The 24,114-nt window shown below is 59.5% G+C and overlaps 1 protein-coding gene across 6 annotated transcripts in view; it reads left to right on the top strand.

Annotated features, from left to right (window-relative positions):
- RAB7A (RAB7A, member RAS oncogene family) overlaps positions 1–23,534 on the top strand; it is a 45,317-nt gene extending 21,783 nt beyond the window's left edge. For 3 of the 6 annotated variants that reach the window (XM_027957540.3, XM_042235708.1, XM_027957542.2), the window contains exons 2-6: positions 12,746–12,806; positions 14,901–15,027; positions 18,679–18,897; positions 20,254–20,382; positions 22,267–23,534. In XM_027957540.3, coding sequence (XP_027813341.1) covers positions 12,754–12,806; positions 14,901–15,027; positions 18,679–18,897; positions 20,254–20,382; positions 22,267–22,362 — 624 coding nt within the window. In that variant the 5' untranslated portion in view covers positions 12,746–12,753 and the 3' untranslated portion in view covers positions 22,363–23,534. Of the gene's footprint in view, positions 1–219; positions 660–8,337; positions 8,495–12,745; positions 12,807–14,900; positions 15,028–18,678; positions 18,898–20,253; positions 20,383–22,266 lie in introns of those variants that run through there. The other 3 variants (XM_027957541.3, XM_027957543.2, NM_001126364.1) reach the window with 3 other exon arrangements.
- The last annotated feature ends 580 nt before the right edge of the window (positions 23,535–24,114 follow it).

Raw genomic sequence — 24,114 nt, 5'->3', positions numbered from 1 at the left:
AGGGCAGAATTACTCACAGCAGTCAGCGGGGAGAAAGACCCTGTGTGCTCATCTGTTGGTGAATAGATACGGGGGTGTATCATTCACCATGTACAGGAATGAAGTTCCAGTGTGGGCTGTGAGGTGGACGGGCCTTGAAAACATGCCAAGTGAGATAAGCCAGGCAGGAAAGGACAGATTCTGTAGGACCTGGTGCACGAGCGCTGTTTGCAGGAGGCCAGTTCCAAGACGGAGCCCAGGGCCGGGGCAGGCGAGCAGGGGCTGCTGCGTGCGTGATCCGCGCAGGGTTCCTCTCGGCCCTGGAGGAAGGGTCCCGGAAACAGTCCCAGTGGCCGCTCCACGGGTGAGGCTCTGACAGACGCACACACTGAGGTGGGTGTCCTCGCTCCAGACACGCTCTTCCTCCCAAATAAGAGCCAGCTGGCATCTCGGCTGGCAGATCGCTGACCTCGAGATGTGATTTCATGTTTCCATCCCGGGTGGTCACGGCGCCGGCCGGGGAAGCTGCGAGGTCTGCTCTGGAGCGGCTGTCCCGCCTGAGGAGAACCGTGGTCTGCACGTGGCGTGTGCCACGCAGTGCTGCATGGACCTGCGGAGAAGCGCCCACTCCTGACCTGGCGACGGGACGTTCGGCTCTTCTCCTTTCTAGTGGGTCACTGGTACGTTTCCACCCTGAGTTAGTGTTTAGCAGTGGTTTTCCTAAATGCTACCTGCAGCAAGCTGGCTGTCAGTGATCTTGTGAGGCAGGTGGGTCTGTGGTTTGCCAGGTTTTGCACGCACTGCATCTGAATCCCTGTAAAGCTGCACTTGAGTAATAACCTTCGGATGGGAACCTTTGTAATGGAGGACTTCCTCCTCAGCTAGAGGAGCTGAACCCTCGCCTGAGCCCTGAGCTCTGCGGGGCTTTCACACCTGCCTGGCGTGCTGGTGAGTGCTGTGTGTCAGCCTGGCCAGCAGCGGCCCCCAAGGGTTAGCTAACGCTTGCTTCCAGGGCGTCTGTGCTGTGTCTCTGGGTGGGGCGCACAGCTGGGCGTGAGGGCTGAGCAGGGCAGGCTGCTCTCGTCCAGGCCTGGGGGACGCCGAGGGGGACTCCCAGTCCCCTGCTCAGCCGAGATCTGACACCAGCTTGCCTGGTTCCCAGGCCTTCAGACTGCCGATTGCGGGGCATCTCGGCCTCCGTGACCTTGTGAGAACTTCCTCACTAGTCTAAATGCTACATCTCACACGTGTGCATTCCGTGATCTTATATATCCTTACAGAAACGTGAATCTCATGTATGTGAACTTTATTTTTAACACTTTTGAACTCTCACTTTGCCTGGGAAAACACAGGTTCCTACACGGCGCCAGCAGAAGCAGTAGGTTCTGTTCCTTTATCCTTGGAACCGTGGTTCTCTTTCTCTGGAGAGTCCCCACTGGCGCATACGTAACTGAGTCCAGAGAATAGCAAGGAGAGCCTTCTTCAGTGAGCAGTGTGGAGAAGCAGAGGATAACAGCAGACGAGGGAGGCTGGACGCCTCTTCAGGGAGACTGGAGCCAGCGAGGGAGCGTTCCGTGGAAGAGGAAGCACAGTAAAGGGCCGAGACGGTGTGGGCCTGGCAGAAGCAGGAGAGGTAAGGAAGAGGCGGCAGGAACACGCAGAAGCCTCTGCAGGATAACTGCCGTGGTGTGGCCCCTCACCTCAAGCCAGACATCCTGGAGGGTCAAGTCAGGTGGGCTTTAGGAAGCATCACTACCAACAAAGCTAGTGGAGGTGATGGAATTCCAGCTGAACTGTTTAAAATCCTTACAGATGATGCTGTTAAAGTGTTGCACTCAATATAGAAACGTTACAAATTTGGAAAACTCAGCAGTGGCCATGGAACTGCAAAACGTCAGTTTTCATTTCAGTCCCAAAGAATGACAGTGCCGAAGAGCGCCCAGACCATTGTACGACTGCGCTAATTCCACACGCCAGCGCGGTGACGCACAAGATCCTTCAAGCGAGCCTTCAGCAGTAGGGGAACCAGGAACTTCCAGATGCACAAGCAGGGTTTGGAAAAGGCAGAGGAACCAGAGATCAAATGGCAAACATTCGTTGGATCATAGAGAAAGCCTACAGTAAAGCCTTTGACTGTGCCAATCACAACAAACTGTGGAAAATTCTTAGAGAGAGAGGAATACCAGATCACCTCACCTGTCTCCTGAGACTCCTGTATGTGGGTCAAGAAGCAACTGTTAGAACCGGACATGAAACAACGGTCTGGTTCCAAATTGAAAAAGAAATATGTGAAGACTGTATATTGTCATCCTTGCAGAGTAATCATGTGAAATGCCAGGCTGGATATTTCACGTGGTGGAATCAAGACTGCCAGGAGAAATCTCAACCTCAGATATGCAGGGGATACCATTCTAATAGCAGAAAGTGAAGAGGAACTAGAGAGCCTCTTGATGAAAGTGAAAGGCTGGCTTGGAACTCAGCATTCAAAGTACTAAGACCATGGCATCGAGTCCTATCACTTCACGGCAAATAGAAGGCAAGAAGGTGGAAGGAGCGAGAGATTTTCCTTTTGGGCTCCAGTATCGCTGCAGACGGAGACACAGTCATGAAACTGAAAGATGCTGACTCCTTGGAAGGAAAGACCCGACAAAGCTGGAGAGCATATTAAAAAGCCAAGACATCACTTTGCCAACAAAGGTCCGTCAAGTCAGAGCTGTGGTTTTTCCAGCAGTCATGTATGGATGTGAGAGTTGGACCATGAAGAAGACTGAGTGCTGAAGAATTGATGTGTTTGAATTGTGCTGGAGAAGACTCTTGAGAGTCCCTTGGACAGCAAGGAGATCAAACCAGTCAATCCCAAAGGAAATCAACCCTGAATATTCTTTAGAAGGACTGATGCTGAAGCTGAAGCTCCGGTACTTTGGCCACCTGATGCAAAGAGCCAACTCATTGGAAAAGACCCTGATGCTGGGAAAGGTTGGAGGCAGGAGGAGAAGGGGACGACAGAGGATGAGATGGTTGGATGGCATCACCGACTCGATGGACATGAGTCTGAGCGAACTTCGGGACATGGTGAAGGGCAGGGAGGCCTGGCGTGCCGCAGTCCATGGGCTCACAGAGAGTGAGATATGGCTCAGCAACCAGAGGACAACTGCGGTTAGAACTTTAATAGAATTATTCTTCAGAGACAGGCATCAGAGTAGTCTTGTTTGGGGTGGACACTGGGCGGTTTTTTGTTGTTTGTTTTTGATCGTGTGGCTTGTGGGAGGTCTTAGTTCTCTGACCAGGGATTGAACCTGTGCCCCTTGCAGTGGAAGCTTGGAGTCTTATCCACTGGACCACTAGGGAAGTCCCTAGGTGATGGGCATAGTTAAAGACAGTTTCAAGGAAAGGTAATATCCTGACTGTCCAATGAAATGAACAAAGAGCAGATATACATGGAGATCAACAGTGTTGTAAGGACCCTGCAGCTGGTCACAAAACTGGCTTTTCCACGCGAGGGGCTTGTCCTGCTCGAATCCATTTGTGTGTCTGAGAGTCATTTGTTCTGCCATCGTTTCTGCACGTTCAGCTGGTCAGGGACAGTGACGGCCGAGAGTGCGAGCCCCAGGGTGCTCCGGGATCTGGGCACTGTTCCCCACAGGAGGCATCCCACGCCCTTTTAGGTGTAAGTCTCCTTACAGGATATGAGTTCATAATGCTAAATCGGGCTACTTTTTCGTTTAATACTGAAATTTTTGAATACTTGTTTAAAAATGTTTTGGTGAGGAGGCTTTGTGAATTAAAGCCCCAGTGGTTACGTATTTGGTTTAATGTACTTTGATGACTTGATATGAAATGTGGTCTTTGCCCCAGAGGTCTTTTCTGAGGACAGTGGCCCTGGGACCAAGCGTGGGGCTCCTGGGACTCCCGTATCCCTGGCGTCTGATTGGAAGCAGGCAGTGCTCGAGGTTCGGAGCCTGTGACCCCAGACGTTGGGCGAGAGTTGCTGCCCTAACCTGTTTTTCCCAGGAGGTAGTGGCCCGCTTCGCGCCAAAGCGGTCAATCCCGTGTGCCCGCAGGCGTGTAGTCCTGTGATCTTGCTCCCTGAAGCGGTGGCGGGGTCGGGGTGGTGTGACAGTGGGCACGGGGAACTGAAGTTTACGGTGTGGGAGAGACAAGCCAGTCCTGAGCTGGAGCCGCTTCAGAACGGAGGGGCCCTCGGAGCCTCCCAGGGTCCCAGCAGCCACCGAGAGCCCTCCCCCGAGGAGGGGCGCTCTCCGCCGGCTCGGCGCCCCCGTGGGTGCTGGCGGGGTCTGTCTGCGCCGGTCCCCACTCTTCCTCTTGGCCGGTGGACCGTGCCCTTCCTCTGGCTGCTGTCCTGGTGGTGGTGGTGCACCGCGTGCCCTGGGCCTCCCTGTCTGAGCTCCGGGTCGTAGGCCCGTGGCCGGTGGTGGCAGCTTGTCCGCATGTAACCTGACCACACGTGTGATGTCCTGCGTTCTGTGCTCTGGGTGCTGTGGACCCTTAAAAGTCAGCAAGTGTGGAGACAGACTGTCACTTAGCTGACTGGACTTTTTTTTAAATGTTGGCGTCTTGACTTGGAAGTGGTCTGGAAGGACTGCTTAGGAGTTGGTCTAGCCTTGGGGCACACCTCAGTCACCGTGGTTCCTGCAAGAGCTCTTGAGGGAAAAGTACCTGTGACCGCCTCACACAGGCACGCGCAGGCAGAGGGTCTGCTGGGACACGCGGCTCTGTCGGGAGTGGACGTCCACCCCTGGTCCCGGGAGGCTCTGAGGTCTGGGCGACGCTCCCTAGTCTGACCTTCCACAGGCCGCCTGCTCCGGGCCAGTGCGGTCTGTCGGGTCCTTCATGCTGCTGGTGTCGTCCACAGTGCTGCTGGCTTTCAGACAGGCAGCTCGGGGGTACAGGGGACCTGGGGCGCTGTGTGGACACTGCTGGCCAGCCAGGACCAGTGGCTGCGAGTGTTCTGAAGCGGTCAGGGTGCGGCCAGCACGCCCCTGTGACAGTCGGACGAGGAGCCCGCGTGCGCTGCTGCCTGAAGCTGCCGTTGAAGAGCTGGTGTTCGCCGTGCTTTCAAGAGGGAAAGACGATGGGCTGGATAGCAATGAATGGCCACCCACTGAGACTGGAGGTGTGCGAGGACCACCGGCCAGTGCTGGTTAGATCCTCCCGGGTTGTTGAGACCAGCAGCACACCGCAGAACTCACCGGCTGTGGAGACGCAAGTATTCTCTGCCTGCGCAGGCCAGCGGGGCAGGTGCGAGCCTGTGGCCGGTGTGGCCGAGCCGCTGGGTGCTGTAGAGGACCGCCCCGTTAGACCCGCCTTCCCCCCCACTTTTCATTATCACGTCTCCCTTCTGCCCCCCAGGCCTTTGCGACCCAGCCTCGCCTCCCCAACTGTCTCCCCGGCCCCAGTGAAATTTTAATACTGTGGATGTACTATGTCCTTATGCTCAGCTTCTGGAGGGCCGCAGACCATGGTTAGTAACGCCCGCACGGGGAATGCGTGGTCTGGACCAGCAGAGGGTTGGCATGGTCGTGAAGCTTAGCCCAGCGGCAGTGTACTTCCTGGATATTTGGGGTGACTGCTGAGGCGGGCGGCACCGTCCTGTGCAGTTAGGGACTCCATGCCGAGGGAGCTCCTAGACATCCGTAAAGTTCTCCGCGTTCTTAGGGCATCACCGTCTTTCACTAAAGGACGGTGCGTGTGCGAGGCAGGTGGCGTAAGAGGCGCACTGAGTCTGAGCCAGGCAGAGGGCGGCAGCCGGGAAGCTGAGGATCCAGAAGGCACCTGCGTGGGCAGGAGTTGAGTGGAGGTGTTGACCGGTGCTGGAGGGGGTGGGCGTGTCTGGTCTTGCTGCAGGCTGAGAGCAGTTCCCTGCGCAGGAGGTAGTTCGTGGTCTCTGGGGGTGCAGGCGGGAGCCGGGCGGGCTGTGGGTGCCCCCGGGGTGCCTCACCCAGCACAGGATGGGGTGAAGTGACTCCTAAGGGCCCATTATGGGTGTCAGGTGCTTGGGCCCATTCTGCGCATGGCCTCTCCTTGTGTAGGATCACGCCAAGCCCCTTGTCCAGCGAGGAGGTGTGAAGTAGCCAGCTGCATCTGGCCACTGGGGCTTCCAGGTGACCACTCGGAAGCTACAAAACAGAGTGCTTTGTTCAGCTTAGACAGTCACGGTGGCCTTCTCGTTTCTTTGGTTGTGCAGGCAGGCATTAGTGGCAGCATGTGGGATCTGGTTCCCTGACCAGAGAGATGGACCCCCTGCGTTGAAGCATGAAGTCGTAACCACTGGACCACCAGGGAGTAGGTCAACCCCAACGTCCAACCCAGTAACTGACACTTTACTTGACCCTCAGCAGGTGTCCGAGCCAGAGTGGGTGTGCTTCTACCCGAGGTCGCGGTTAGTGACCCGTGTTCCTGAGAGAGACAGGGACTCGGGAGTGGACGTGGTTAAGTATGAGGCGTGGAGGAGGGTGTCAGGATGTAGGGTGCCTTAGTCTGAGGTCATCTGATCAGCCTGGGTTAGGATCTCGAGAGCGGGGAGCCATGCTTCTCGCACTCATGGGCCTAAACTGGTACCGCAGAACAGTAGACGGAGGCGAAAGCCGGACTGGGTAGTCACCGAGCGCCCACGCGTCAGCTGTGCTTTCCCTTCCCTCCACCGCAGCGTTTGCTGGTGTTGACGCAGTCCCGGTTTGTACAGTGTGACTTCAGGATGCACGTAAATGAAGCTGTGATTTGTCTTAGATGTTTGACTAGGACCTCGGACACGCGTGTGAGTTAACGTGCTAGTGTAGCAGAGTCAGCGAGCTAGTGTGAGAGGCTGGGGTGATGAGATTTGGAAGGTGCAGTGATAATGCTAGGAATGCTGGTTGACTAGGTGCGTGTTTCACACTGTTGGAAATGCCCTCAGAGGGACTTCCCCAGTGGTTCAGTGGCTAACAATCCGCCCTTCAGGGCAGCGGGTGCAGCTTCAGCTTCTGCTCGGGCAACTGAGATCCCATGTGGTGCAAAAACTCAGCCTACACCACTGCTAGAGAGTCTGTGCACCACAGCTAGAGGCTCCGCCCAACACCAGAAGGCCCCGCCCCCACACGAGGCAGGCCCCGCCCCACACACCAGGCAGGCCCGCCCCACACCAGACAGGCCCCGCCTGACAGGCTCCCCCAAGATGTAAGTCGATGCTGTGGCAGCTCCAGAGAGTGTGCCCTGGTGAGAACGCCAGCCAGGCCTTTCCTGGTGAGCGGTAGGCGGGGGTTTAGAAGTCCTCATCTCAGAGAGTGCTGACCTTGTGCTTGTGTGGGGAGCTTGGCACGTCGCTGCGGGCCAAGCCTAGGAGGAGGCGCTGGGGCCGTCCCTGGACCTGCACTCCCAGGTCCGTCTCCGGGACTGTCTCCCGTCCTCACGTGCGCAAGGCACCTGGGGGGCAGTGTGGAGTGGCAGGCACCCCCTCGAAGGGGCACTGGGAGGGACGGGGCATGCTGGGGGCAGTGCTGGCGGGTCAGCAGGCCGTCCTGGCTGGGACATCCGGCGCCCTTTACCTCCTCCAGTCCTGCTCAGCCATCTCCCGGAGCAGAGCTTGTCTTGCTCCGCAGCTGAGGCCACCGCCCTTGACGGGTCAGCGGGCCGTCCTGCCTGGGACATCCGGCGCCCTTTACCTCCTCCAGTCCTGCTCAGCCATCTCCCGGAGCAGAGCTTGTCTTGCTCCGCAGCTGAGGCCACCGCCCTTGACGGGTCAGCGGGCCGTCCTGGCTGGGACATCCGGCGCCCTTTACCTCCTCCAGTCCTGCTCAGCCATCTCCCGGAGCAGAGCTTGTCTTGCTCCGCAGCTGAGGCCACCGCCCTTGACGGGTCAGCGGGCCGTCCTGCCTGGGACATCCGGCGCCCTTTACCTCCTCCAGTCCTGCTCAGCCATCTCCCGGAGCAGAGCTTGTCTTGCTCCGCAGCGGAGGCCACCGCCCTTGGGGTGCCGCGCCGCTCGGCATGTGCTTGTTTCGCTGGCGTGTCTCCTGCGTCTTCTCGGGCCTCCCAGTATCCTCTTGAAGTCCTGGGGCTCTTGCCTGCTGCGCTTCCCCTGGGGTGCTGTAAATGGGACACAGAGCAGCAGCCTGTTGGCTGACACCATCACAGCCGAAGGCTTGCGTGGAGCACGCAGGCCGCATGATCAGTGGACCCCCCGGGTTTCAGGTTGCCTAGACCCCGAGGACTCAGCGCAGGCGGCGCCCCCGCGTGGCCAGCACGGGGGCAGTGCCTTGGTTGAGGGGCCGCCCTCGGGCTGGCGGCAGAGGTGGGGGTGGCCCGGCTTCCTGCTCCTCCCCTCCCTGGCCCCGTGTCCCCGCGCTCCCGCCCATCTTCTCCAGCAGTCCGTTGCTGTCCTCACTGGCCCTGCCCAGCCCACAGTCTGGGCTGGGCCACGATGCTTTCCTGATGGTTGTGCCTGCTTGCGGCTTCCTTATTGCCTCTGCTTTTACGGCCAGTTGCTCAGCTTCAAAGATGAGGAGAGCAGTGACTCCAGGTGTGTGCGGGGGAGTCTAGCTTTTGGTTTCCCACCTGAGAAGCAGTGTCCCTGGGGGAGGAGTGCACACAGCGTGTGGAGCGGTGATGTGCGCTGGGCAGGCTGGGTTTGAGGACAGGAGGAAGGGGATGTGCTTCGAATACCCCTTCTAGAAAGGCTCTGGGAGGGACTCCTGGGCTGGTGGGTGTTCCCTCAGCGCCCGGTCCCAGGCCCTGGGGACATTTGACCCTGTAGGGATTTTCAGAGCAGTTTGTGTCTGCAGAAGTCCATGGAGACAGTGCTGGGAGAGGGTCAGAGAAAGGTGCCGCGGTGAGGGTTCTGGAGGCGCTGCTCCTTGCGGCAGAGCCGTGCTCCAGGGTTGCTTTGGTTTTGTTTTTTCCTTCGCTCCTTTCTAGAAACAAGTGTCCCACGCTCCAATCCCAGAGAACATGACGTACAAACGCGTAGCTCTTAGCGGTTGCCAGTGTGAAGCCGGTGGCGCCCTCTGGGCCGGCCCTGGCCGTGACCCCGCCTCGCCTGTTGACAGGCTCCGCGCAGGGGGCGCGTGTCCTGCAGGACAGGAATGCTCTTGCAAGGAGAACTGACCAGAAAGTCAACAGTGAATGTTTTCCTCCAAAATAGAAATAGCCTTTGAGTTTGAAGGTCGTTTGCCCTGGAAAGATGACAGTAAGTGAATATGAAGAAAGAAAGTCGTTTGTGACCTACCCTCCAGGAGAGAGCTGATTTGTCTCTTCCTTGAGTTTGCACCTCCGCTCTGCTGGGGAGTCTGTTTGGGAAGACGAGCTGTAGGGGTGTTAACCTGGCTCTCACCACTGAGTGGGGGGTCAGCCTTGTACTGCTGAGCTCTGTAACGCTGGAATCCCAGCCCGTCATGCTGATACTGTTTCTGTAGCATACTTTCCAAGATGGTTAGGCCAGTTCCCTGTCACTGCTCTTTTTTGAAAGGATTGCGAGGGATTTTTGTTCATTCGTTACTAAGAAAGATAGGATGGCTTCATCCCATCCCCCCAAATCCTTGCAATTATTTAAACAGGGAAGAACTTCTCCCTTTACTTCAAGGCTTCCTGTAGGAGGTGTCTCTTCATTTTTCCTGATTTTCTTTGTCTCAGTAAAATTTTTCTCATTTAGATCCTATATCTGTTAATTGTTGCAACGGTGGCTGCAGCTATATTTGGAAAATCCTTCAGGAAAGTGAATTAGCAAAAGTCATAAAAGCACTTTTATATTTTTGACTCAATAATCCCATTCTTAAACAGTTAATCCCATTCTTAATCTCAGTAATCCCGTTCTTAAATATCTTGGGTTAAGATGGACAGAAACCTTTCCCCTGAGTGAGAATTTGGCCTCTCACTGACTTCCTACCCCTTTGCCTGGGAACCCTGTTGCAGGCACGTGCAGGCGCCTCTGTTGTGGGAAGCTTGCTTGTGGTCACGTGTCCGGCTTCGTGATGGCATCTGATGGGTGGGGAGGGGCTGGGCGTACCCGATGGGCCCCCAGCCTTGGGCTTCAGGGAGCACAGCGGCTCCTGTGCTGGGTATGTCTCTTGTGGGGAGCCCCCAGGAGTGAGGACTCTCAAAGTCGGGGTGTTGCGGCCAGGCCACCTCCCCGTGCCTGGGCTGCCCGCTGTGTGGACTGGCCAGTGGTCCTCAGCTCTGTGTGGCTGGCACGGGTCTCAGGAGTCTGAGCGCCTACAAGACCTCCACCCAGCGAGCATTCCAGTGTCCCAGAAAAGGACCCTATGGGTGGAAGCTCAGAGGTGTCCTCTCGGGCACTGTTTTCCCTAGAGTTTCGATATGTCAGACGGAAGGTGAGTGGCTGTTTAAATGCTTAGTGCAGCCAGAGAAATATCAGACACTGAGACAGTGGCTGACCAGCACCACGGGGGAGACGGTTCCAGCCTGTGTGCAGGGCCACACGAGCTCGGAGGGGCCTCCTGGACGCGCCTCCGGTGGGTCCCCAGGCCTGTGATGGGGTGTGCAGGGAGGAAGGCACTCGGGGCCGCCTGCCACCTGTGAGCAGGACCCAGAGGAGGTAGGCGTGAGCCGTCGTGGGGGCAGTGAGGGTGGGGCGCGCTTCTTACGTCTTCTTTCTGATGTTAGGAAAGGGCGCTCGGTGCAAAGTGACACTTACTGAACTCTGAGAATCGGTGTATTTCTTTGCAAAGGCATCTTCTTTTCACCCCTTTTCTTAACCTGCCCTTTGCATTTGAAGCGTGTCCCAGCCATCACACTCTGATCTCGGCCCCTATTCAGCCCCAGACCTCGAGGTGAGACGCTTCGACTTTGGTTAAGGCAGTCCCTCGGGAGGCCGGTGGGGCTGGCGGTCTCATGGGTGATTGGAGACGCTGGGGCTGAACCTCTCACTGCAGGTAGGAAAACGCCAGCCCTGCACGTGACGGCGAAAACGCTACAGGAGGCAGGCCTGGTGTGACTTGTCTGGTCCCACTCCTGACTAGTGCGAGTGGGCGCTGCATAGAAGGCACTGGGGGCTGAGCCAGCCTGCCCCGGGCTCGGCTGCGGGGCCTGCTCGCCGCCTCTGGTTTGCCTCCCATCCCCACGCTGAGCAGAGCTGCAGAGAGCCCCGCTTTCAGGGGCACGGGCCCTCCCTCTGACCCTGCCCTGCGCACTAGCCGTTCTAGCCCTTGCCGTTGCCTTTCGTGGAGCACAGCTGGCAGCGAGCATCTGGAAACGGGGCGCGCGGTGGCCAGCTCTGAGTTCCGCTGCGCGCGCTGCCTTCTAAACTCCACTGTGTGCTCGGCTCTGCACTCGGCGCACGTTGGAACCAGCGCACCAGCATTCACTGACCACTGCCTGGGCTCTCGTCACTGTCCTGAGTGTTTTTCTCATCCAGTCCTGACACCCTTCTTCTGACCTAAAAGCTGTTCTCCTTCTCCCAGCAAAGGGGTTGGCCGGCGCATCCGAGGTCACAGCGCTGGGGAGCGTGGGCCAGGAATCCCCTTCTTGAGTCACGGCCCTGTGGCCGGCAGTGCCGTCAGCCTCAGCCTTCAGGAAGCCAGGCAGGTGGAGAAGAGAATCGAGGCAGCTTTTCTCAGGCCCCACCTGGAGCATCTTTCAGCTCAGACTGGAAGAACACCAGGCTCTCCTGAGCCCACGCCCTCCCCGCTCGGTCCTGTGTAAGCCCCGAGGTCCCCGCTCTGCTGATTATGGGAGGCGGACGCCACCCCTGCTGGTTCCTGGTCGTCTCCACCCAGCCTCCTGAGGAGGGGCCAGGGCTGGGGGTCCCCGGAAGGCATGGGGTCCTTGCTGAGGACGCTGCTGCCTCTGGAGGCGGCGGCAGCCCCAGCCCTCCCGTGGGGTCAGCACCGAGGGGTGCTCCTCGCGGTCCTCACGTGCGGTCCTGACACCGGCCTAGGCTCAGGACTGCTGCCCTCCTGCCACCGCTCTCCCCCTGAAGGCCTCTGAGGCACTCCTGAGGACCACAAGGCCTGTGCCCGTAGGAAAGTGATCCGGGGTCAGGCTGAGTCAGGGGGTTGAACACCAGCAGGGCCTCTTCATGCTGTCTGGTCCAGGCTCCAGAAGACTTCCTGAAGGGCTTCCTGGGGAAAGACGGTCTCAAGCTGCAAAGTCAAACGCTGTTGCTGCACAGGCTCTTCCCCAGGGTGGAGCTCGGCTCTGGGTGCGGTGGTCGCAACTCCCGGGTTGTGGCTCAGGGCTCAGTTGCTCCACCGCACGTGGCATCTTCCTGGGCCAGGAATGGAAACTGTGCCCCCACCATTGGCCGGCGGATTCCTAATCCCTGGCCCACCAGGGATGCCCGTGAGAGTGTTTTAAAGAACGCAGACTGCACAGCCCACGTGGTCGAGCCGCAGAGGCAGGAGCGCGGGGGCCGAGGGCCAGCTGTGAGGTTGTCCGCTGTCTCCAGCTGCGTGCAGGGTCCGTGCTCTGAAGACGGCCAGGCGGCATCAGGGGTAGACAGTGGTGGGGAGAGGCGGGCTGCTCCACAGTGGACAAAGGGCTTGCGCCGAGGAGGCCTGCGTGAGCAGCGCTCAGGCTCACCCACGCTGCCCCGGCGTCCCGGCGGTCGCGCCTCCTGCAGGCTCCTCTGGTGCCTCTGGCGCGCTCCTGGCCCGGGTCCCATGCTGAGCCTGAGCTCCGTCCAGGCCCCGGGTGCAGCGGGGAGCCGGCCGGAAGGCTGGGGCGTGGAGCTCCCGGGCCTCGTCTGTGCGTGTGCCGAGAGAGGGGTTCCCCTCAGCAGTTCCGTGCCGCTCATGTGCCTTCTCCTTCCTTCCAGCTTGAAGGATGACCTCGAGGAAGAAAGTGCTGCTGAAGGTGATCATCCTGGGAGACTCTGGGTGAGTGTCCCCGCACGTGAGCGGACACCCTGGTGGCGCTCTAGCGCTGCTCTCCGTGGGGCCGGCTCTCCCTGCTGCGGGGCCGGGTCTCCCTGGCATGGGGCCCTTTGTCCCGTTTGGAGAAAATGGTGGCTGTTAGAACTCAGTGATAATTTCATTCGGCTCCTCTTTCCTACCTGGTGAGAGGAGGGAGGAGAGTTTTCATGGAGGTTTGCTGCTGTGGGCAGCATGCCGTGCCCACGCTGGAGGTTTGGGGCATACTTGGTGGCGCAGGCAGAGCTCCGAGACGCTGCAGGCACTTACAGACCACCTCCGCGGCGTCAGCATCGCAGGGAAGTGAGCCGCGGGAGCTCTCTGGCTTCTGCGGGCACGGAACAGTCACGATCGCACCGTGCGGTCGCCGCTTGGTGTGCAGTGACCATGTGTCTGAAGAGCATCGTACACACCGCAGTTCAAAGACGACTTACTGCCGGAAAACGCCACCCGCCCACTGACCCCTGCGTGAGTCTTCATGTTTTTGCAGTAGTGACATCAGAGATCACTGGTCACAGATCAGAGCAGAGTGATGACGGGAGAGTTGTAACCACTGCACGATTTATCAAAATGGGACACAGACGTGAAGGGAGCAGACGTCGTTGGAAAAGTGACTAGCTTGACACGGGGCCGCCACCGACGTGCGGTCTGCAAAGAGAGAAAACGAGGCGGAAGGCACTCTGCGGAGCGCCTGCAAGGGAGGCGCGCCTGCACCCGCCTCCGGCTGGGCCTGGGTCTCCCCTGGCCAGGTAACTGACTAGCTCTGTGGTCACTGGGAAGACTCGGGGTGCAGGTGAGGTTTTCAGACTTGGCATCTGAAGTGACCCTTGAAAGCTCAGACCGGAGGCGACGTGCTTTTGAAAATCATGTAATGATGCAAGTGTGCCTAAAAGGCAGTGGTTTTCCTGCCCTGGCTGGCTTCCTTAATCCGCTGAGAAGCCTTTTAAAAGCGCGCGTCCACCACAAGCCGCAGGCCCGCGCTGGCTGCATCCGCGCATCCACATACACGCCCCGCCCATCTCTGCTCTCCCTGGCCCGCCTCCCGCGCGCGCCTCTCGGTTCCTCTGCTGCACTGTCAGGATTGAAAGTGCTGCTTTTCGGCCCATTTCCTGGACTTGCCTGAAGACAGACTTCCTGTTGTCTTCCGCTGGAGATTCGGGCCCAGATGGCCGGGTGGGGAACACTGCCCTGGGCTGTCCTCCCAGGTCCTCTGTGGGTGAAGCGAGTGTTTGCCTTTGTGGAAAGGAAGGTGTTACCAGCCTGTCCTGCTGCCCTGTCACCCGAAGAGTCACCCCGGTCTCTTGCTGAGTTCTCTTACTGAAACACCCCTCTGGGGAGCCTGCTTTGGTGGATTCCAATTTGGCGGATTATTGGTGCTTTTTCTGTTTCAGATTCTAAACTTGGTTTGGGCTTCCCTCACAGCTCAGTCGGTAAAGAGTCTGCCTGCAATGCAGGAGACCCGGGTTCAGTTCCTGGGTCGGGAAGATCCCCTGGAGAAGGAAATGGCTATCCACTCTAGTAATTCTTGCCTGGAAAGTGCCACGGACAGAGGAGCTTGTCGGGCTACAGTCCACGGGGTTGCAAGAGTCGGACACGACTTAGCGACTAAACCAACAGCAGCAGGCTGGCTGGCTGGCATGAATGTCTGCTGGGAGCCAGTGGGCGCCTCTGCCGCTACTCTCTTGGACTGAAGAACCACCACTAAACGGAGAGACCCAAGATGGCAGAGACACTTCGGGACAAGTGCAGGGATCTTACTGCTGGAGCTTCTTTTAGAAGGAGAGCATTTGCCAGCCCCCTTTTGGAAGGAGAGAAATGGAAACACTCGGCTCTACCAGCTGTACCAGAGCTCAGGAGTGCTTCTCTGGACCTGACCCCCGCCGGTAGCCCACGTCCGTCCCTGGTGGGCGCGCATCGCCACTGGGTGAACTGGAGGCTTCCCCCGCACTGGGAGGGGCGGGCCTTGTTCTCCTGCGAGACAGACAGTCCTTCCAGATGGCACGCGTCAGAGTCGGTGTGCGATGCCGACCGGCCTGACTTGTGGTTTTTCTCCCATTTCAGAGTCGGGAAGACCTCGCTCATGAACCAGTACGTGAACAAGAAGTTCAGTAACCAGTACAAAGCCACGATAGGCGCGGACTTCCTGACGAAGGAGGTGATGGTGGACGACAGGCTCGTGACCATGCAGGTGAGCGCCGCCGCGCTGCGCCGCCCCGCCTCTGTCCTGGCGCCGCCCTCCCCGTCAGACCTCGCGGCCTGCCAGACGCAGCACGGGACACCGGGGCGGGGGGGGGGGGGGCGTCCTCAGTACCGCGAGGCACACCAGCAGTTTCCCTTTTTTTCCCAAAGTTCGAGTTTAACTGGCCTCCCTGGGTTTTGCTGTTGTGGTTCAGTTTTCTGCTGTAAAGTTGGCAGCTTCCGGTTCCTGTCTTGTGTCTCCAAAACGTCCAAGTCGTCCCTTCCCCAGCACCCTTGCCTGTGCTGAGGCTGAAGAATCCTTGCCTCTCTCCTGGGCTCTTGCGGCGGCCATTCTAGTGGTCTTCTTGGCTTCTAGTCTTGTGCGCTTCACGGCCCTGTAAGTTGTGTTTCTGTTCAGCCAGCCTGGCTTCTTCATGTAGCAGCTTAATCTGATTTCAGGGGCTTCCCTTTCAACACTTGGGAAAAACACAGTTCCTTCACTTGGCTCCTTAAGAGGCTTCACGTTCTGGGGCTTCCCTGGAGGTCCAGTGGTTCTGACCACACGTCCACTGCGGGGCCTGGGCTTGATCGCTGGGGAGGAGCTGAGCTCCCACCAGCCTCCGGTGCGCTCACTCGGGGCCCTGCTGGCCAGGCCCCCTGCCCCAGCTTCTGGCATCCTGCAGCACCAGCTTTCAGCCCAGGCGTTGTGTTCGGAAGCCCTGCCTCCACAGCAGTTGAGCCTTGTTCTCTGCCCTGAGTGCTGTCTTGGGGAGACCACGCTGTGTGGTCCTGGCCAACACCCAGCTTGCTGAGACTTCTGGGTGTTTCGGGCTGTGGCGGGGGCGTGTCCCGTGCTCCTGGGCCATGCACTCCAGGTGAGGCCGACGTGGCTCCCACCCCACCGCGCCAGACACAGCGGCGGGCGGGGATGGGCAGGTTCCACGGTGCCGACCTCCAGTTGTACGGTAAACAGGTGGTGGGGTGCGGGGTGTGTCTAGGTGGCAGAATTGTAAGCGCTGGATGGTGGCAGAGCTCGGGGGGTGTAAACATATAAAACTGCAGGCAGCACAGCCGAAAGAGACGCGGCGCTGCAGGCAGCAGGCCTCAGGCCGCGCGCGACTAGAAATTGAATGAGCCCCGCTGGAGAGGAAAGACCTCGGACGGCAGCGGGGAGGAGCGGGAACTGGCGGGAGCTCGGCCCCTGCCGCGGCCCGGGCTCTGCCGAAGCCGAGAAAATGGGTTGCACAGGCAAAGCCCAGGTTAAGCTCAGCAGAGGGAACAGTGAGCTTCAGGATGAGCTGAGCAGATCACCTCAGAGAAAACCGGAATGCAGAAACCAGGATCCTCAGAGCACTTGGCGAGAGGAGACAGGGGCAGGAACAGCAGGTGGACAGGTGAGCTCTCGGCCTTGTGGCCGGGCCCTGCATCCAGGTCCTGGGCTCAGATGCTGCCTGAAGACCCCTGCGTCCCGGAGCAGGAGCCGACGGACAGCGGTGGTTCTCATAACCACAAGGGCTTGCAGAAGAGAGGCCCAGCCCCTGCAGGCTGGGTGCCAGTCTGATGAAGCCCCACAAGCTCAGATCCTAAGAGTTTCCTGAAGTCAGTGCACCCGCCGAGAACCCAGCAGAGTCTGGAAACTGCGCGAGAGAAAGTGTGTGGTCCTCGGGCTGGAACAGAAGGCTGGTGCTCAGGCTCCTGCAGCCAGCTGAAAAGACGGAAGTAAATGGAAACACCATCTCCGGACAAAGGCATCCTCATTCCAGGTATTGAGGAATCCTTCCCTGTTTTTATGGGCCTTCAGCAGCATGCCGAAAAAAGAGAGATGATTCCCAGGAGGCAACACGGTGAAGACCAGTGGAAACCTCCCTGGCAGTTCAGAGTGGTTTTTGTAGTGAAAGACATCAAGCCATGTCGTCTGTCTGTGGAGAAGCTAAGCAGGTGGCGTGGGTCAGTAGGGCTGCTGAAAATGGAACACGGTAACCCAGAATGACAAGTTAGAGAGTGTTCAGCAGGTGGGATACAGCAGATGCGGGCTGAAAGGAAGCGGAGTGGTGGGAAACTCGGAAGCAGGCCTCGGTGAGCAGCCCAGGCTTCTCATCGTCTCAGAAGAGCAGGAAGGTCAAGATGCGTATTTGCTGGGAAGTTTTCTCGGTGGATGTGGTACCAACCCACGGATTCAGGGAAGCCCACATTCCAAGAGGGATAAATTAAGAAGACTGGGAAAACCATCTTGAAAGAAAAACCTTTTTGAGATAAACTTGGAACCAGGGAGAGGAGCAAGAACGGCCGGGAAGCGCGGCGGCGAAGCTGCTCGAGGCTGCAGCGGGCCCGACGGCTGCGGCTTGCTCTCCAGGTCGCCTGCTCTGCCCCCGAGGCGCCCGGCTGTGAGGAGGAAGGCGCGCCTCCCTCGGCTCGGTGCAGAGCGCCTCAGAGGCGCACTGTAGGCAGTGGTGCAGGTCCGCGATGCGATTGCAGCTTGGTAGAGTGACAGAAACGGGAGCCCCCTGGCGCAGCCCTGTGCCACTGGGCTGTCCTCGCGTGGGCTCGCTCCCTCCGGGCAGACACTCGTCCGGTTTTGTGCAGGAGGCCGTCCTCCCTGACCGGGCGTCCGTGTGGCCCCGGTAGGTTGGCGTGTTCCGCAAGCGCTGTGGGTCTCAGGAGGCCAGGCCGGCTGCATGGAGTCTGGGCTGCTTCCTGCAGAGGCTGGTTCATTAGAGGAGATGGGTGGCTCAGCCTACACTCCATGTTGATCTAAAGCCCAGCCCTGGAGTCCCGGCCGGTGCTGTGGATGTAGCTTTTACTTGGGTTGTGAGGATGGTTCAGCGTCTCATGCTTCCTGAAGCTGAGTGCTTTCCTGCAGACAGACAGACAGACAGAGGGTCCAGCAGGTGGCGACTGCTGTCAGCTGGAGGTAACTGCGTGCCTTCTGCCCCGGCCCTGGGGCCTGTCCTGGGAACACTGGCTGTCCCTCCCGGCGACCCGGGCCCTGCCGGGGTCTGGGGCACCCAGGAGGTGCACTCTGCATCCCTGCCCGGCGGGGCAGAGCATGATGGGAAGCTCTGAGAGCTGGGTGCCGCTGTGCGTTGTTGGTCAGCACCTGCCCTCCGTGCTGAGTCCTCAGCCTTTCCCTTCATTCCTCTCGCCCTCCCCTTCCCCTCCTCACACAGTGCTTTCTTTGTCTCTTGAGACATGATGAAAAGTTGTGTTTTTTTTAAGTAAATGTCACATACAGCGAGGTACATGCACGTCAACAACCGTACAGTTTGGGAGTTTCGGGCTGGCCTGGCAGTTAGGATCTGTGCTTTCACTGCTGAGGGCCCAGGTCCCTGGCTGGGGAGCCCCAATCCTGCCAGCCTCACGGTGTGGCCAAACAAAAGTAAGCGTGCCCTGAGCAGACGCCTGCTGCGGGGAGCCCCCGAGCGTGGAGCCTAGGTTCACGGAGCAGCTTTTCTGTACACACCTCCCTGTGTGGCCTCCCCCTGGATCAGGACCCACAGTTTTGAGCGTCTCCGGGCTTCGGGCGTGTGCACCCAGCTGCTGTCGGTCAGCGTGCTCCACGCACTCCCCGAGTCCTGCGGTGCTCGTCTCGGGGTGGCCCTGGCGTCCCCCGCACCCCCCGTCCTGGGCTGCGCCCCCAGGAGTGATGGTGTGTTTTGGGCAGATCTGGGACACGGCGGGACAGGAGCGGTTCCAGTCCCTGGGCGTGGCCTTCTACAGAGGCGCCGACTGCTGTGTCCTGGTGTTCGACGTGACCGCCCCCAACACGTTCAAGACCCTTGACAGCTGGAGAGACGAGTTTCTCATCCAGGCCAGTCCCCGGGACCCCGAGAACTTCCCCTTCGTCGTGCTGGGAAACAAGATTGACCTCGAAAACAGACAGGTGTGTGCTGGCGGTGGCGGGGCCCTCGGTGGGGGCTGCCTTTCAGAGGGGGCAGCGCCAGTGTTCAGATTCTACTGGTAAAGAGCCGTGTGCCCCGAGGGTCACCCATCTGTCTGTCTGCCTGTGACCCCTGCAAGGGAAGGGTAGAACTAACAAGGGGGCCCCTGGCCACCCTTGGGTGGGGCCCGGCTCCCTGGGAGCAGAGCAGGGTGGGTGTGCGGGGTCGGAGCGCCCCGTGGAGTGGCCCCCTGCCAGCCCTCCTGGCTCCAGTCCAGGCTTGACCTCTGGGCCCCGTGGGACCTCGGTCTCCTGGCCGTGGGGCCCCAGAGGGCCTGCCCAGCGCCCTGCTCTCTCGCCTGGGCCGCCTGTTCTGAGGTACCCTGTGCACACGGAGGGTCTGTGCTGAGCACCTCGTGGCTCTGGGGGTGCACAGGGGCGCCATCTTCAGGCCGGCTGCCCCTGGGGACTGGGGCCCAGGAGGCCCTCTGAGACCCCCACACCACCCGCACAGCCGTGACTCGGGCTTGTGGGCGCCTCTGCTTCTGACCCTGGGGGAGGGTTCGGTTGCCATCAGCTGTCGTCCTCCCGCAGCGGGGCCCCCCCAGATCCCGCGGGGCGGGAGGTGCTTTGGGCTTTTGAGTAAAACTGCTCTGGCTTCCTTTCCAGTAGCATCTCTGGGGAGTGTAGACAGAGATGTCGGTGTAGACAGAGATGTCGTCAAGCATAGCCGAGTTTTCCTGGTGGCTCAGACGGTAAAGCGTCTGCTTACAATGCGGGAGACCCGGGTTCAATCCCTGGGTCGGGAAGGTCCTCTGGAGAAGGAAATGGCAGCCCACTCCAGTACTCTTGCCTGGAAAATCCCATGGACGGAGGAGCCTGGTAGGCTACAGCCTATGGGATTGCAGAGTCAGACACAACTGACCAGACTTCATTCACTCACTCATAGCTGAGTTTATTTTTGACCAGTCAGCTCTTTCCTAAGTGAATTGGTTCTTCTCTTGTTCCTGAAAACAGGCTCGGGTGGGGAGTCAGGAAACAGGATGTGGCTGGGTTGGGGGCTCTGGGGCCTGGGTGTGTGATCAGGCCAGGGGTCCAGGCAGGTGTGCTGAGCGGTCACAGGAGGGGCTGGAGACCTGTCCTGGGCCGGAGGGGAGGCACTTCCTCCCGAGCTGGCTGCCGCCGCCCTTCACAAGCTGCCTCCAGGTGCAGCTCGGGGTCGGAGGCTGAGAGGGGAAAGCCCCACTGTACTGAGCTTAGCTGGCGAGGGGCTGGTGGGCGGTGGCCGGCGGGGGTCCTGGGGGTTCTTCCGCTGGGATGCCTGCTCTTCCTGGCACCTGCACCCTGCCTCCCCTTCAGGTGGCCACCAAGCGGGCTCAGGCCTGGTGCTACAGCAAAAACAACATCCCCTACTTTGAGACCAGCGCCAAGGAGGCCATCAACGTGGAGCAGGCCTTCCAGACGATCGCCCGGAACGCGCTCAAGCAGGTGGGTGTCCGGGGACGGAGCCCTGGCCTGGCCGCCTTGGCCCGCACCTTCTCTCCCCACGGGCTTCCTGTGCAGCCAGAGGTGGTGGCGGGCCTTTGAGAGCGGCCCCGTCCCGCCGTCTGTAAGTCAGCTCCATGGGGGCACACATCGAGGCCACCTCGTGTGGGGCCGCCCTGCTCGGCGTGCTCCTCCTGTTTCAAGATACACTTGAGTTTGAGGCACAGCTCTGCTGCCCGTCTTGGGATCTAGTCTGGTTTTTAAATCCTGTCTGAGCTGTACAATGAGATTGCCCGCTTTCAGGGCGTTTGTGAAGATTCAGTGAGGTGCACCAACTTTGGGAATTATCCTAAACAATCCTCATAAAGGTTAACCCAAAAGGTTCTAGGAGTCATCTTCCTTAGGTAAGGTTCTCCTGCGTTTTCTTTGTGGTGTTTATTCAGATGGTCCCCCTCCCCACCACATACCAGCGGCATCCTGTTGGCCGGTGCCGGGTGAGGGCTCCTCTGACCCCACAGCAGCAGGGCAGTGCTTTCCTCCCTAAACACTCCTGCCCCTAGAGCTCGAGTCGCAGGAGGAAGACTGTCCGACTGGTAAGGGGGCCCCTGGCTGTCCCTGGGGACAGTGGTGACCCTCAGTCCCGGCACCGCGGTGGCGTCGCTGGCGCAGCGCCCATGCTCTGCAGAGGGGCCCCTGCAGCCCTTGCCCGGGCCTCGGCCGTGCGCAGAGGTGGGGCTGAGCTGTGTGTGGTGGGCCTTCTTCTCAGCCTCTCTGGCCACAGTGAAGAACCTGCCGGTGGGTGTGTATTCCGTCTGTGGAGCCCGCTCCCCCGTGTCGCGCTCTCCTTGCGCCGGGCCCCGCCTGCAGCCCACGTGCTCCCTGCACGGCCGTCCTGACCTCACGGCCTCTCCCCTCGCTAGTCGAGGCTTTTCTCTTGGCTCTGTTTGGTTCATTATCCATTTGAACTAAGACTTTCACTCCAGGTGCAACTTTTTCCTCCTCCGTCCTCTCCCCACCACCTACCCCCACAAAAAATAAACCTTCCTGAGGTTCTAACTGTGTCAGCCAGCACCGGGCCCTGGACAGTGCCCACAGGCCGCGTGGCTCAAGGACACACTTATTTCCTGTCGGTTTCGGGGCCACAGGTCCGATCTCGCTGAGGCCTCCATTAAGACAGAACGCAGATGAGCGCTGGTCAGGGCTTGGAGCAATAGGCGGGACAGGCCGCTGCTGCTGGAGCCGGCTCGCCTCCGGGGCCGGGAAGGGCCTGATGGCTTGGGCCTGTGAGCAGACCAGGCTGCAGGGGCACACGCTCAGCCCTCAGGGAGCGAGACCGCCTTAAACTACAGGCAGTCCTGGGCGTGGCCGCTTGCACAGCACTTGTGACCGGAGTGGTTTCCCCAGAGGGCCTCGACCCGCGGGTGCTCCGCGTCTAAGGCACAGGTGAATTCTCTTCCCTAGGAAGCAGGGAGCTGCCCCTCGCTGGAAACGCTAATTCAGCCCAAGTCCCCGTGAAGTGACCCCAGGCCCTGTCCTGTGGGCCCCACACTGAGGGAGTTGTCCTGGGCGGGCCTGGCATGTGCAGCCTTGGGGGCAAGCTCTCCTGAAGGCCTGGAAGAGACAACAGACCTGGGTCCAGAGAGGGGCGCGCAGGGCGAGCTCGCGGGGTCTGTGAGGCTGGGGCCCCAGACCCTGTCCTTGTCAGGCACTGGCAGAAGCTCCCAGAGCGGGCACGTGCAGGTGGAGGGCGCCAGCCTGTCCCTCTTGCCCCTGCCCCGCAGCGTCCCTCGGTGCCCGCCTGGCCCCTCCGCTGTGGGGCCCGCCCCCCTACACCGCAGGACTTGCAGCCACCCCGGGCCCGCGGTCACCGCCTCTCTCCCTGCCCAGGAAACGGAAGTGGAGCTGTACAACGAGTTCCCCGAGCCCATCAAACTGGACAAGAACGACCGCCCCAAGGCCTCGGCCGAGAGCTGCAGCTGCTGAAGAGGCAGAGAGCAGAGCACACAGCCCTCCGCGACCGAGAACACAGGTGCAGGCCTTCCTCCACGAGCCCCTCCTCCCACAGACAGTCATCTCTCGCCCAGCTGCCCGGAGAGCCCAGCACACCGCCGACCCCCGCACACGCCCCACAGACCCACCGCCCGCCCCGCGGGCTCCGCGGCAGCAGCAAGGCCGGAGGCGCACACCCGCCTGGGTGGAGTCTGCGCTGGAAGCTTCTTCCTTTCATCCACTGGAGAGAGAACTGTTTACAGTTAATCTGTGTCTAATTAGTTCTGATTTTTTTAACCGTCTTGTGGTCTTTTTACCCACCCCCTCCTGTGAAGGCCACCACGTGGGAAGGCTGGTGCCCTGCGCTCCATCACAGGCTCACACCCAGTCTGATCAGGCTGAGTTTTGTATGTATCTGTTAATGCTTGTTACTTTTAACTAATCAGATCTTTTTACAGTATCCATTTATTATGTAATGCTTCGTAGAAAAGAATCTTATAGTACATGTTAATATATGCAACCAATTAAAATGTATAAATCAGTGTAAGAAATTCTTGGGTTATGTGTTTAAGTCCTGTGATGCAGGCCTAGAGGCAGAGGGCTGAACCCGGTTTGGACCGCAGCGTGTTCAGCATCTCAAGAGGTGAGAAGTCCAGCAGGAGGCAGTATTCTGTACAGTAGACACGAGAATCATGTACGCCTTTTATCAAAGACTTCAGAGCCAGAAAGCTTTGCATCTCTCCAGGGGGAGACTGTCCAGTTCCCTCTGCATCTAAATTTTCCAAGAGGCGATTTGCATAATGCTTTGGTGTGTGCAATGGAGAAACAGCTGTTTCACAAATTAAAACTCTCATTTTCCCTTTTTTTCTTTCCTGCTCCACACTTTTAAAACTCCCCTGTTAGATTCGCATCCACGTCCAAGAGGGAGAGGAGGCCCTCCCAGACCTGTGCTAGCAACGGTACCTTTGTTCTAGACGGCACTCCTCTCGGGGTGTGGCGTCCTCGGTGAGCACACCTTCCCCGGCCCCGACTCCCCAGTGTAGCCCGCGGCCCCCACACTGCAGCCTGCTTCACTGAGCTCCCCTCTGAGGGCCCGTGTCCCCAGGTGTGGGCCAGGTTCTTCTGTAGAGACGAACGTGATGCCAATAAAATGTACCAAGAACAAAGACCGTCTGTCTTCGCCCCATCTGTTCCTCCAGGCCTGGGCTCATGCTGGTCGCCCTCACAGCGCTTTCTCTCGAGCAGCAGCCGCCGGCACAGTCCGCGGGCCTCCTCCGTCCAGCCGCTCAGCACCGGCCCCTGGTGTATGCCGTCTGTGTTTCTGATCACAGTTGGGGGGGGGAGGGGACCCTGGCTGGAGAGCGCTGTCCCTGCAGAGGCGGGGCCGTGAGCAGCGAGCGTGAGCGGCCTTCGGGTTTGCGGTGGTTTAACCCACGTGGTCGCTGACACGCGGCCCTTGCGTGTTTCTGGGTTTCTGACTCTTCACAGGACAGGAGGGTTTGGCAGCGTGGCCCATGTTCCACACGGATGAGCCACGCTGGGACGGCAGGCGCCGTGAGGATCAGTGTTAGGAAACGGCCACGTGTCGGCCGGTGGGAGGGCGGAGGCTGGCAGACCTCGCCTGGGGCCCTACACGCCCCACTCCTCAGGTCCCCGGCGGGTTGCTTCCTCCGGCCGCTCTGGGCTCACCCCCTGGACGCTCAGGACCACCACAGCTCCCCCGTCAGGGGCACATGGCTCCCCGCG

Source organism: Ovis aries, chromosome 19 (assembly GCF_016772045.2).
Source record: "Ovis aries strain OAR_USU_Benz2616 breed Rambouillet chromosome 19, ARS-UI_Ramb_v3.0, whole genome shotgun sequence".
NCBI classification, from domain to species: Eukaryota; Metazoa; Chordata; class Mammalia; order Artiodactyla; family Bovidae; genus Ovis; species Ovis aries.
This window is presented reverse-complemented; position numbering and strand designations above follow the sequence as displayed.